Source organism: Aricia agestis, chromosome 18 (genome assembly GCF_905147365.1).
Source record: "Aricia agestis chromosome 18, ilAriAges1.1, whole genome shotgun sequence".
Classification (NCBI taxonomy): domain Eukaryota; kingdom Metazoa; phylum Arthropoda; class Insecta; order Lepidoptera; family Lycaenidae; genus Aricia; species Aricia agestis.
The window spans coordinates 2,603,538-2,617,478 of NC_056423.1; the positions used below are offsets into that span (position 1 = coordinate 2,603,538).

The 13,941-nt window shown below is 36.6% G+C and overlaps 1 protein-coding gene across 3 annotated transcripts in view; it reads right to left on the reverse strand.

The window, feature by feature from the left end:
• Positions 1-408: 408 nt before the first annotated feature.
• The window catches only part of LOC121735772 (myosuppressin-like), a 43,620-nt gene continuing 30,087 nt past the window's right edge, over positions 409-13,941 (reverse strand). For 2 of the 3 annotated variants that reach the window (XM_042126696.1, XM_042126695.1), the window contains exons 2-3: positions 2,275-2,465; positions 409-936 (exon numbers count right to left, since the gene is read on the reverse strand). In XM_042126696.1, coding sequence (XP_041982630.1) covers positions 845-936; positions 2,275-2,465 — 283 coding nt within the window. In that variant the 3' untranslated portion in view covers positions 409-844. The remainder of the gene's footprint in view (positions 937-2,274; positions 2,466-13,941) is intronic. The other variant, XM_042126697.1, reaches the window with a different exon arrangement.

Consider the following 13,941-nt stretch of genomic DNA (forward strand, 5'->3'; position numbering starts at 1 on the left):
CAACACGAAGGTATATTAAACACAATAAGCTTGTCATAAATATGTATTTATTAAAACATTACAAGTTACAACATTAAATATACTTGCTCGTAAACGGAACGCGACGAAATATTGACAACAAGATCGTTATTAAGACTACTAATACTTTTGCGATAAGTACAGACCCCTTAGTAACTATGATGGACATAAACTTCATTGCTTTGCAAATTTGACGTTTGAATTGTTTAAAAGTCAATTTAAAAAGTATAAACGCCAAAATGACATGATAACTTTTGAAATTGTGTAAAATGTTTCGAAGTTTGAACTTTTTAAATATCTATTAGGCGGGTGCCAGACATGTGATCAAATACGCAAATTCGCCAAGTGTGGCACTGACATTTGCCTATTTGTGCAAAGTTTGCTCAAACTTTGAAGCCCATGTCTGGCGCCGGCTTTAAAAGTATATAATATGTCAGAATATTGACATAACAACTTTGTAAACTAAATATTTTGAAAAGTTCAAACGTCAAAATTGTGACCAAAAGCAATGAAATTTATGTTCAATAAACCCTGCGTTCCATTTAGCGTTAAAAAAGATCAAACGTTCGAAATTGCCTCCCATTTTGAGCGTTGATCGTTTTTAACGCTAAATGGAACGCGGGGAAAGTGACTAGGGGACAGACGTCCGCTCGCGCCGACGTCTCTTACGGGAATGACGTTTTCGCTGCGTTCGGATACACGTACCTACAATTACCGCGGATACCTACACTAACTTACAGGAACTAACGTTTTGGACAAAGTAAAGTTAACAAAATGAAGGTTCAAGCCTCAGGTTGGTGGTTTAGCGCCGGGGGGGCCGCGCCGGTCAGCGCCGTCGGCCGAACCGCAGGAACGAGTGGACGACATCTTGCCGCTTCATACCCGTGTCGAGCAGTTGGGGGTAGTCGCGAACCAGGGCTGGAGAAAAAAAAAATTACTACCCGAATTCAAAAATCTAATATTATGTAAGGTTCTTATAATTTTTGAAAGAATTTCCGGATAAGAGCAAAGCTACATTGCTCCATCGCATCGCTGTGCACAGCCACATCATTTTATAGGTTTAATCATTTTATAGATAATGAATATACTCGTACACACTAATAAGTACCATCATCTGCCACGAGGTTACAACGCAACAGCAGAAAACGAAAATTTATGCGCTCGTGGCAAAACAGTTGTGCAGCCAATGGATAATAGTTTAGTATTAAGAGGGCGAATAACCCAAAAAATCAAACATCGTCCTTCTCTCTTCACACTCACGCCCGTCTTTCTTATGCCAGGTGAAAAAGGACGACGCGGATTCATCGCCAAATTAGTTTTTTCTCATTAACTCGATAAATATACAATATTTTAAAAGTCCGCTAGGTCGATCTCTTAAAGATAGAATTTTATACAATGTGTTAAAATATTAACTTAGTTCAATGCACGGTTATGGCAATAAATGAAAAATTCGTGAAAATTAGATGCATCTTTGTGATTTTTTTCTATCGAGAAAATTTTAAGATATCGTGTTTTTGCTCAGATTGAATTCTCGGAAATATAATGTAGTATCTAATTTTAGCAAATGAAACAATTCGGGGTTTATTTTCAAGTATAAAAATGAATTATAAAATCGACACTTTAGGGTTAGTTAGGCGACTTTAGGCGCCCTTAAGTACGAACGTAACAAGACGTAAGTATTTATCTCGTTGTCGATAATTCAAACAGAATATAACATGTGTAATAGGTATACTACGTTGTTCAATGCTACGAGGCATCGTCACATTGCTCCGTTATAATAATCTATACTAATATAAATGCGAAAGTGTGTCTGTCTCTTTGTTACCTCTTCAACCCCAAACTGCTGAACCGATCTTGCTGAAATTTGGTAATGGTATGGCTTTAAGTCCGGGGAAAGGACATAGGATCCTTTTATCCCGGAATATTTTACGATTCCCGCGCGATAAACGAAGTTTGGCGCAACGGAGTTGCGGGCGTCATCTAATAATATAGTTCTGGCATGCACCTCAACTGTCAGGTCCTATCGCCCGGACATAAGGTCGAAAAAGCCTCCTTAAGGGTTCCTAAACAAAACTGCTAATTCTCATCGCATCGCAAATATCTGCGACAAAACTCATTATAAAAATTACATTGCGATGCGAATTCGCAGTTGTGTGGGAGTTAGGTTATCTAGTCGAAACCCTCCTATTTTAGAAAATAGGAGGGTCTAGATAATCTATTCCTATAATCCTATTTTCAAACATTGCAATAACCTACCATGATACTCCGGCACCTGCTCCCCAGCGGCTTCGGCATACAGCTCCAGGAACGTGTTCAGCGCCTGACAGAAGCGCGCAGCTCGGGGGTCTTCCTCGGCGCCCGGGGCGCACACGGGGGCCCCCCACACCGCCGCCAGGGAATACGCCACTGCCGCGAACGCGAGCAGCACCCGACACGATTCTACACTACTGGAAATATAATGGGAATTAGTATTGGAAGAATTTGGGCTCAGTTGCGAGTTACGACAGTGTGTGTGTGCGTGTTTGCGTGTGTGATTTGTGTTTGCTAGTGAGAATCTAAAGATGCCTCTTCACAATGGTCCATGCTGGCCCACTACAAGCCATCGGGGTAATGGTGTACAATCAATGATGGCGGACGATGGCCAAGCGTAAACCAGAAGCCTATAACTTAATTTGAAATTTTTTACTGCCCAAAATATAAGTAATAAGTATCGTGGAGCAATGAAAATAACTATCAAGTATACGAGTATTAATTTAATTCATTACGTCCGGAACTCCGTTTCGCTAAAAATTCGTTTTTCGTCCGGGTAACGTAGATACATTTTGTAAACACCAAGTGATTGTGGTGTACACTCTACAGTAATTGACGATGGCCTGCAGTGGACCATCGTGGGCCATTGTGTACTGGTGGGTTTATAGTATGCCATGTTTGGCATGCTAAATATTTTACGTGATCTATGACACCACACAACTTGCAAGCATGATATTTTAGCACACTCAAAAAACTCATAGCACACAAATAAAAATACTTTCTGTGTAATCTATCTATCTATATCTATATATATAAAACTCAAAGGTGACTGACTGATTGACATAGTGATCTATCAACGCACAGCCCAAACCACTGGACGGATCGGGCTGAAATTTGGTATGCAGGTAGATGTTATGACGTAGGCATCCGCTAAGAAAGGATTTTGATAAATTCCAACCCCAAGGGGTTCAAATAGGGGATGAAAGTTTGTATATAATAATACTTCTTAACGCAGCAAAGCCGCGGACAAAAGCTCGTTAGATACTATAGTTGTAAAGTAATGAAATACTTAAGACTGTGACGACATTATATTAAATTAAGCGCAAATAGCGAATGCTATAAAATAAGTTGTCATCCATTTATTAAATATTTTATTTTATTGGCTTGCATTTTGAATACATAAGAGGACGATAAAACATCTTTTTCTAGTTCATAGCTTTTAAAAGTTTTAAGGTGCACTCTAAATAATTCATCGAAAATTCTTGCTGATAACAGACCGGTCACCTAATTATACTTGAATTATACTTACGAATGTATAATTAAAATATGAAGATTTTGACATAATATTAAGCCCCATAAATTAACTGTCAAACTCTTTATTGTTTGTGCGCTTTATGATGATATACTTCTTGGATGATATGCGTGACACATTATAATTGACAATAGTAGGGAAGTTACCTAACAAAAATTAATCGATAGTTTAAAAATATCGAATATCTTCGTAAAGGAATTGCAATCGAAATTATCGATTTCATACTGACATTTCAGTGGTGCCGGCGATTTAAGATGGCCCCCTTTTTTTATCGATTTGATTTCGATTCAACAGAGTCAATCTCTATTGCTTAGATAAATGATTGGTCTCGCGCGCGCGCTCGACTAGATACCGCGCTGTATAGAAAACACAGATTCCCGAATGCGGCACCTCAATATTGTAGTGTGTGTAAAACAATGCACAAATATTGTTGTGTGCGTAGATAATCGGGCTGCCAGATACGTGACTGGTTCCCAATCAATGGGGAAAAATTAGTTGCTGTGGTCTTGTAATTTATTATTATTGTATAGTAAGTGCTGATTTTCCATCACCAGATAAACTTTACCATTGGAATAAAGTCCATTCGAAAAGAATGCGATAAAATAACAACGTTGTTTAGGTCAACAAAATATAATAGGTACAATAATGATGAGAAAACAATACAAAAACAATGGTAGGAAGTTTAACGAAAGTTAAGAATGAGTCATAAAAAAGCAAATGTTAAATTTGTTTTCTCATTTGTTACTGTATTGTGTACTTACATAAAATATAAACTGTATTTAAGATTTTTATTATAATATGATACTCTTAATTCATATTTATTAATACACATTCATGATCCAGGAACTTTGAAAACTTTTTGTTCCGTTGGCGGGATTCGAACCAGCTACCCTAGCTAGATATTTTAATGCACTCATCCACTCAGCCACTATGTATATATAAAAAAAATAAGATATAATAAATAAATAAATAAAAATATCAATCTCAGAAAAAATTGGGAATATTTAGTCTAAGGTAATTGGCAACACTGAACATCAAGCGGTATTCCGATCCGAATTTTCAGGTTTATATTATTTTTCTGTGTTTATGACGATTTATATAATATTTACTGATGGTATGTGATGCCAGTATCTTTCTTGTTTCTTGTAGTGTTATTATTGCATAGCCCCACTACGCAAACTGGCATTTTGCTACGGACGTAACTTAAAATTTCGAAAATTATCGACACATCTACCTCACCCGAAGCTTGCGGCGCGACTGGCGCGGTTACGCCGTATCAGGCGTATGATTTGTTGCCGCATTTATCAAGTACTCTGACGGTATCTAGTCGTAGCGCGAGCGCGAGACCAATCATTCATCTAAGCTCTATTGACATAAGTTCCGTTTCATGCTTAAGACATTTTTCAAATGTTTTCGTAACAATAATTTTATATTCCTATTTCACAGTAAATATTTATAATTTTATATTAAGTAATAAGTTATCATTTAGCAAGTTTTCATTTTTATTAATTTACAATTATAGGAAATATTTGTTTTTGTAGATGGAATATAATTTATTACATTTTGATTTTTTTTGTTTTCTTGTAAAAAAACCCGTAGCAAGGAATATGAAAACTGTCACCCATATCATCTTAGAACGCACAAACTATAATTAATTACAGTTCAGTTATTCGTCTATAAGTGCGGCAGTTATATAGTTACTATATTTTAAATTTAAATTTCTGCTAATACCAACTCTGGCAATCCAATTTTTTTTGTAAAATGTATTAAAACGTTAATAATAATAATTATATAGGAAGGCGTCCTTGGTCTATAGACTAAAAGTCCCCCAAAAGTTTTAGCTCCCCCTTAAGAGGGCGACTAACCCCAAAAATCAAACATCGTCCTTCTCTCTTCACACTCACGCCCGTCTTTCATATGCCAGGTGAAAAAGAACGACGCGGAGTCATCGCCAAATTAGTTTTTTCTCAATAACTCGATAAATATACAACATTTCAAAAATCCCCTAGGTCGATCTCTCAATGATAGAATTTTATACAATGTGTTAAAATATTAACTTAGTTCAATGCACGGTTACGGCAATAAATGAAAAATTCGTGCAAATTAGATGCATCTTTGTGATTTTTTTCTATCGAGAAAATTTTAAGATATCGTGTTTTTGCTCATATCGAATTCTCGGAAATATAATGTAGTATCTAATTTTAGAAAATGAAACAATTCGAGGCTTATTTTCAAGTATAAAAATGAATTATAAAATCGACACTTTAGGGTTAGTCGCCCCCTTAAGCTTGCTAACTCTACTGCACCTTAAATATAGTTAGGTACAAAAACTAAAGCTACGACTTTACTTGTATAAGATATTCGACTCTCGTATTTTCCATCTAACAGGCGAATGTATTTTAAAAGCAATTTTTCTCGTTTGAGATTCAGGTTGCAAACGCAGCTATTACGGCAATCTTGCTGTGTCAAAGGGACGTAGATAGCCTAGTTTTAAGTCTAGAAATATCTAGGATTCTAGGATTACACGAGACCTTTGTTTCAGGTTTCAATTTGCGTATAACGAGCGGACGGATGAACTGATGGTAGCCATTACTGCAAGGTAAAGAATGTGCGTTTTTAGCTCTACTAGACTCCTAAATGCAATAATTTTATGACGATTTTCTGCGAGGCATTTCTATTTTCTTCATTCGCGTCTTGGATTTTCTTATCTTCGCTATTTTATTCGAATATTGTGTCTTTCAGTAATATTTTAACCGACTTCCAAAAAGGAGGAGGTTATATTATGTTCGGCTGTGGAGATTTTTTTTTTGTATGTTCAACGATTACTCCGCCGTTTGTGAACCGATTTAAAAAAAAATTGTTTTGTTGTATTAGGTTTCTCCTATTTGGTACCATGTTCATTAATAAGTATTAGATGTTTCATAACCTCACCTAGGTATCTTTTATCGCTCAGGAACGTAGGAATAAAAATTTACGGGATATCTATGAGACAGACAAACCATCTCATTTGCTATCGATGATAAGTATATTCACGCTACACAGAGTTCTATGGGTAGTAGATTAAAATCCTACCCCCTTACTAATAAACGTTGTATAAGCTTTGAATACTTATACAGTGTTTTGTTCCTGTCACACAAGTGACATTTTAATTGGATTGAACAAGACAAAACACTGTATAACTATTCAAAGCTTATACAGCGTTTATTAGTAAGGGGGTTATAGTATAACAACATATAGGTAATAGACTAAACTGCAGCGGTCCAAGTAGCGCACTCACATCCTTATGATTTTATCTTTTTTCTTCTCTTTTATCTTTAGGATCGAAAGTTCTAAGATTGGCAATACAAGATACAACGCCTTAATTGACAGTAGGTTCCGCCTGACCGAATTTACATCGCTCGGTCGGAAGACATTCTTTAAGGCTCCCATACATATACAAAATTCTTTATTGAATGCCGAAAAACTAGAAACAATATAACATTCCGGGGATGGTATTATCGATGCCGATATTGGAATGCCGCTGTGGGTGAAGATTACACCCAAATAGCGGCTGACGCGTCACACGGCACTGGTGTGCACTGCGATATTTAGCAAACTTACAAGAATACTTTCAATCAGAACTTGCGCTGCTGTAAATTGTGAAATGCCACAACATAGTCATTTCACCCTCCTTGATTGTAAATGTCCAAATATCAATTTACAAGTGGCCAAAATGAAAACAAATCCTGGCGTCATTTTTATCTTTTTTGCATCAACACGTTTAAGAATCCTGTAGAAATGTCTTTAGAGATAGTTTGAAGCAGGAGCGACAGTGGTATGACGGTATCCACGATATTAATTATGACCTCCTTAAAATTTAATATTGTCTAAAATTCCAAGACCCGCAAAGAAATGAATCAGGACTAGTCATGTTTATTTATTTGAAGTGTTAGGTAAATTAATTCCGTAAAGAAATGAATCGTGCTGAAATTTTGCATGCAGGTAGATGTTATGACGTAGGCATCCGCTAAGAAAGGATTTTGATCAATTCCATCTCCAATTGGTTAACATAGGGGATGAAAGTTTGTATGTTTAAAATCGCAAGTCACATTCAAATTGTCCAATTTGAATGATTTGGACAATTTTTTCACTCTCCCATACTAATATTATAAATGCGAAAGTGTGTCTGTCTGTTAACTCTTCACAACCCAAACCGCTGAACCGATTTTGCTGAAAATATATATATATATATATATATATATATATATATATATATATATATATATATATATATATATATATATATATATATATATATATATATATATATATATATATATATATATATATATATATATATATATAAAACTCAAGGGTGACTGACTGATTGACATACTGATCTATCAACGCACAGCCCAAACCACTGGACGGATCGTGCTGAAATTTTGCATGCAGGTAGATGTTATGACGTAGGCATCCGCTAAGAAAGGATTTTGATCAATTCCATCTCCAATTGGTTAACATAGGGGATGAAAGTTTGTATATAATAATACTTCTTAACGCGAGCGAAACCGCGGGCAAAAGTTCGTTTAATATAAATCGCGTCACCGCGGTCCGTATGAAAGTACAAAGCGGCGTTATCGCGCTACGGGATTGTGAGGATGTTTGTTACGTCCCCAACTTTTGTATACAACGAGATAACGTGGAAAACGCATGTCTTATCGCCCGTTGAAAACTGGAAAATCATTTTCTGAATTCAGTATTCTATTATGTTTTTATTCAACTGTTACTCTTTTAACAATGACTTTAAATTGTTGTGAAGTTAAAAAGTTAAGAAAATCGTACATATTTGAAGCTGTTTTTTTTTTGTTTTTTTTTTATTCAAGGCATTTAAAAATGCACCAACTTTAGTAACGGCCGCTCTCAGATAAGTTTCATTTAATTTACAGGATATATACTACATACTGGGTTATACGTGGGAGAGCCATGTTTCAGCACGAATGGGCCGGCTTGACCTGAGAAATACCACGTTCTCACAGAAAACCGGCGTGAAACAGCGCTTGCGCTGTGTTTCGCCGAGTGAGTGAGTATACCGGAGGCCCGATCCCCTACCCTATTCCCTTCCCTACCCTATTCCCTCTTAAGGCTAGGTTATTCCAAATTCACGTTTCTAGAATGAGTAATTTTTAAAGAAAGCGTCATTAAAAAAAACATGTATAGATACATCTTTTAACTAGCGACTTTTATGGTTAGAAACACAATACAGATAATTTTCCTCGATAAAAAAAAATCCGAAACAACCTCGATTTTAAAAACATTTTGAGTTTTATAGGACTTACAGGGACTCAATCAAAAAATAATTTGAATAGTTCGATTACACATCGACCTGCTAATTTAGGAATAACCTCCTCTTAAAAGGCCGGCAACGCACCTGCAGCTCTTCTGATACTGCGAGTGTCCATGGGCGACGGAAGTTGCTTTCCATCAGGTGACCCGTTTGCTCGTTTGCCCCCTTATTACATAAAAAAAAAAACTGTAAGTATTAACTACTGTCAAACTCTTTATTAAATTAGTGTTAAGTAATTATTAAATAAGTATCTCTGAGTGTGGCCATCAGAAAATTGTTATACTGGTTGTACATTCACACTTCTCTATCTAAAACTCTATAAAGATGTCAATTAATAATTCTCATGCCCGAGCCTTCCATAAATTACATTACAATTCATATTTCTTCGTAATTTTTCACCGCTTGGCGCCTGCACAAGACGATAATAAAAGTAACGCCAGCAAATTCAGTTTTTAGAACGAAGTTCCATATCTCGCGTTGCGAAAGGGGGCTAGACGGAAACAGTTGTAACGACATGACACAAAAGTGTCGGTATATTACAACTATATATAACTATAACTCTTATAGTTTCGGAAAAAAGTGGCTGTGACATACAGACGGACAGACAGACAGACAGACAGACAGACATGACGAATCTATAAGGGTTCCGTTTTTTGCCATTTGGCTACGGAACCCTAAAAATGCTATATAGTTGTAAGCCGTGCGGTAGCGCGTGTTTCTCTCTCTGTCTCTCTCTCTCTTTTTTTTAATAACTTCGTTCCATCCGGGTGTCCCTTGACACCTCTCACGATTTTGTTTAAATAGGTACTGTCAGTAACGTCAAAAAACGAGCAAAAAGGCCAAAAAAAAATCACGGTTGTCGGAGCCCCCCTTAAATATTTATTTTATTTTTAGTACTTATTTATTGTTATAGCGGCAACAGAAATACACAATCTGTGAAAATTTCAGAAGTCTAGCTATAGGGGTTTTTGAGATACAGACGGACAGACAGACTGACAGACGGACAGACGGAGGAACGGACAGGCACCGAAGTCTCAGTAATAGGGTCCCGTTTTTACCCTTTGGGTACGGAATCCTGAAAAAAGGACTGGTGAGAGATTAGCTGTGTCGGACTTTAACATGCCTATCCGACGTATCACGTATGGATCATCTAGACAGACAATCAGGTATAATCAGCCTCCATTGTCCTAACCTTTTTAAACCACACTCAACGTTGAAATCGAATCGAACCTCCGTCGCTCTAAACCACCGGACCACGGAGGCGTTTAGTAAACTAGCTATTCATATCAGCCCTAGTAGACAAGTTTCAAGCGATTATCGTAAACGCTCACAAAATGTATGCGATTTGACATAATGTCATCGCTTCGCTAGCAAATACTAATGTCAAATCCCATACACTGGCGTTGGCGCTTATGATAATCGCTTACCGCTTATCTATTTACTCGTTTCCTTTACACAAAAATGACTAACATTAAGGCAGATTTACACCCTTGTTACCTTAGAATAAGGTGCATAAGGTATCGACTTTCGGCTTATAGTAATAAATAATAATTGAAGTTTTAATACCGAGTGGACGGACACTGGACAGGGAGATTAAAGTGTTTGCACTTGTACTTTAGCGACGTATTACCGAAATAATTAATATACCTTTATAGGTACTAGTGGGCCGCTAGCCGGTATTATTAAGAGGTATAAAGGAATAATAACAGGTACTTTAGGGTAAAAGAAAACTTCAAAAGGATTTCAAGTCAGCGTTATTTATTGAGTTGGCATTAAATTCGTAAGATTTTGTTCTGAAATTGAAGACAATTTGAGTGGATGAAATAAAAATTTGAATACTGTCGTTGTTTTTAATGGAGGCTTTTTATACCTAAGACTGGAAAAAGGATTTGAAATCAAAAATTGTAGACAGAAGATGAAGTAGGTAAGTTACAACTTACAAGGTTTGTTCAAATTATAAGAAGAAAAATGAGATATTGCTCTTTAATCTTTATGTTATAAATGTTATTTACCCATGTTTTCAATTATTGTGATACTAAGATATTGTGATACCTCCTACGTAAAGAATCGTATGTTCAAAAACCCAATTTTATAAAAAAAAAACAATTAAGGACTGTAGGTATATTGTGTCCATGATACCATCATATATCAAGATCAAATGATCATGATTCTTCATATAAGTAATGGTAATATCTTTTTTACCTATTTAACCTTTAAGGACAGTAAACTCCTAAAGTATATTGGCAGTTGGCAGCGATGGTCAAAAGTCTGCGATGATTAAGTATCCAGAGAACTGGTGGGACGGGTTTTTGTCCGGAAACGGGAATGAGCCAAATATTTTAATGTCTGCAGTGCACGTGGCAAGTGGCAACATTTTATACCGGCATGGCCCGGCTCTTTACGTGGGAGAGCCATGCTTCGGCACGAACGGGCCGGCTCGATCGGAGAAATACTACGTTCTCACAGAAAACCGGCGTGTAACAGCACTTGCGCTGTGTTTCGCCGAGTGAGTGAGTTTACCGGAGGCCCAATCCCCTACCCTATTCCCTTCCTTACCCTCCCCTTTTCCCTTCCCTTTTTTGTATTTGATAACGTATCGCACAGGTTCCGTTCATTTTAAAGCACCTGACAAGACTAGTCTATGTCCTTTCCTTCACGGATTCAGTGCTTTATGGGCTGTGCTTTATATTATATTTATGGTGCTTTATATTTATTTAAATTTTAAACCAAAGCTGGATTGTTCCAGGGATTATGGCCGGCTTATATTATACTAGTCCATAACCGCCGAAGTACATTCCAGTGCCCGTTAACATTATTTCAATAGAAATCCAGATTCCAGCGCCGGCTTGGATCACTGGATCGGAATATTGGAATTTGAATCCCGTTGTTTCTCTCTGGACTATTCGTCGGGTAAAAACAATCGTCCTAAAAACCTTCAAAACCCTAAAATTGCACCACCTTTATGATGAATTATTTAGCAGCTACGTCATGATATGGGAATACCCCGTGGGTTCAGTGACTCATGGCAGCATCCTCACTTTCTACAAGTCACCGCTAAGACATTCAAAAACAAACAAGAGATAAAAAGACAGAGAAGTTTCTAAAACGACAAAAATCGAGTTTTATAGAGTTCTATTCTAATCATTTTATGGAGGCCCGTTAAATTAAAGAAAACTGCTTTTGAGGTAGACTAAAATCATTTTGTAGAGTTATTCATTTGTACCCTATTAAGATGACCATACGATACCTACTTACAACTCAATATTATTATTAAGTAAATATTTTTATGACATTATTGATTAGTATATAATTAATGTTAAATTGGCGACCTCTGTGGCTCAGTTGGTAGCTCAAGCCGGGGGTCGCGGGTTCGAATCCCGCCGACGGAACAAAAAGTTTTCAAAGTTCCTGGGTCATGGATGTGTATTAAATATGTGTATCATATAATAAAATCTTAAATATATGTATAGTATAAAAGTATTAAATATATTTCCGTTGTCTGGTACCCGTAACACAAGTCCTTCAGGTACTTAGCACGGGGCCAGACTGACGTGGTGTGAAGCGTCCATAGAAATTATTTTTTTATTTTAATGTTTTCAGAAATTATGGCGATATAATTTAATAAAATATAAAATTTTCTGAGAAAAGGTAACCTTACTGTTAATATAGAGTACCTAATAGACGGTTAGATAAATCGTAAGGAGGTAATTATAGTGACGTACTTCTCTTCACTCTTCGACTATCGATTTTAACCAAAAAATATTTTTATAAAGTCTATTTACTGCATTTGACTAACCACGGAGCGCGTTACAGAATATTGAAATGGAAAAATTCGTGTCGTGACTGACCTAGGACTAGACTACAGAAATTATATTATGCTAATTCCACTATGCAATTTGATTAACAAATCTATATATATAAAACTCAAAGGTGACTGACTGATTGACATGTGATCTATCAACGCACAGCCCAAAACCACTGGACGGATCGGGCTGAAATTTGGCATGCAGGTAGATGTTATGACGTAGGCATCCGCTAAGAAAGGATTTTGATAAATTCCAATCCCAAGGGGTTCAAATAGGGGATGAAAGTTTGTATATAATAATACTTCTTAACGCGAGCGAAGCCGCGGGCAAAAGCTCGTAAAATATATATTTTGAATTGTTGAGGACATCAGCTCTACATTGTCATATTTCTTGATTGTAAACAAGTTAATTTGAGCTCGCAATAATTGAGATAATATATGTTGTGAATTGTGATTGATATGACAGTTGTATGACATAATTTAATTATGCAATAATATTAATTATTGATTGACAATACGATTCCTTATTACTGTTATCAAACATATTGTTAAGTATTTGTATGATAATAAACTTTAGTCATTGCTTCTTTCGCGTTCATTCAGAAAATTTAGATTTTCTTTTATTACTTACGATCAAGTTCTAGTTAAGTTCTTTAGTTAGGGTTAGTTATTCTTTAGTTGCTTAAAATATGGCGCATTTTTTGGGTCTGTATTTTAAATTATTATTATCAACGTAGCCATTAATTAACTATGTTATAAATAATAATTTTTGTAATATAGTTTTTTTGATACTTTTTTGGAGACTAAACATTAGTGTAATATAAGAGTGGGAAAGCCATGCTTCGGCACGGATGGGCCGGCTCGACCGGAGAAATACCACGTTCTCACAGAAAACCGGCGTGAAACAGCACCTGCGCTGTGTTTTGCCGAGTGAGTCAGTTTACCGGAGGCCCAATCCCCTACCCTATTCCCTTCCCTGCCCTCCCCTATTCCCTTCCCTTCCCTACCTTCCCCTATTCCCTTCCCTTCCCTACCCTCCCCTATTACCCTATTAAAAGGCCGGCAACGCATTTGCAGCTCTTCTGATGCTGCAAGTGTCCATGGGCGATGGATGTTGCTTTCCATCAGGTGACCCGTTTGCTCGTTTGCCCCCTTATTTCATTAAAAAAAAACGCCAAAAAAACTGACATGCAGTTTGGTGAGTTTTAGCATAAAAATTAAGTACTAAAG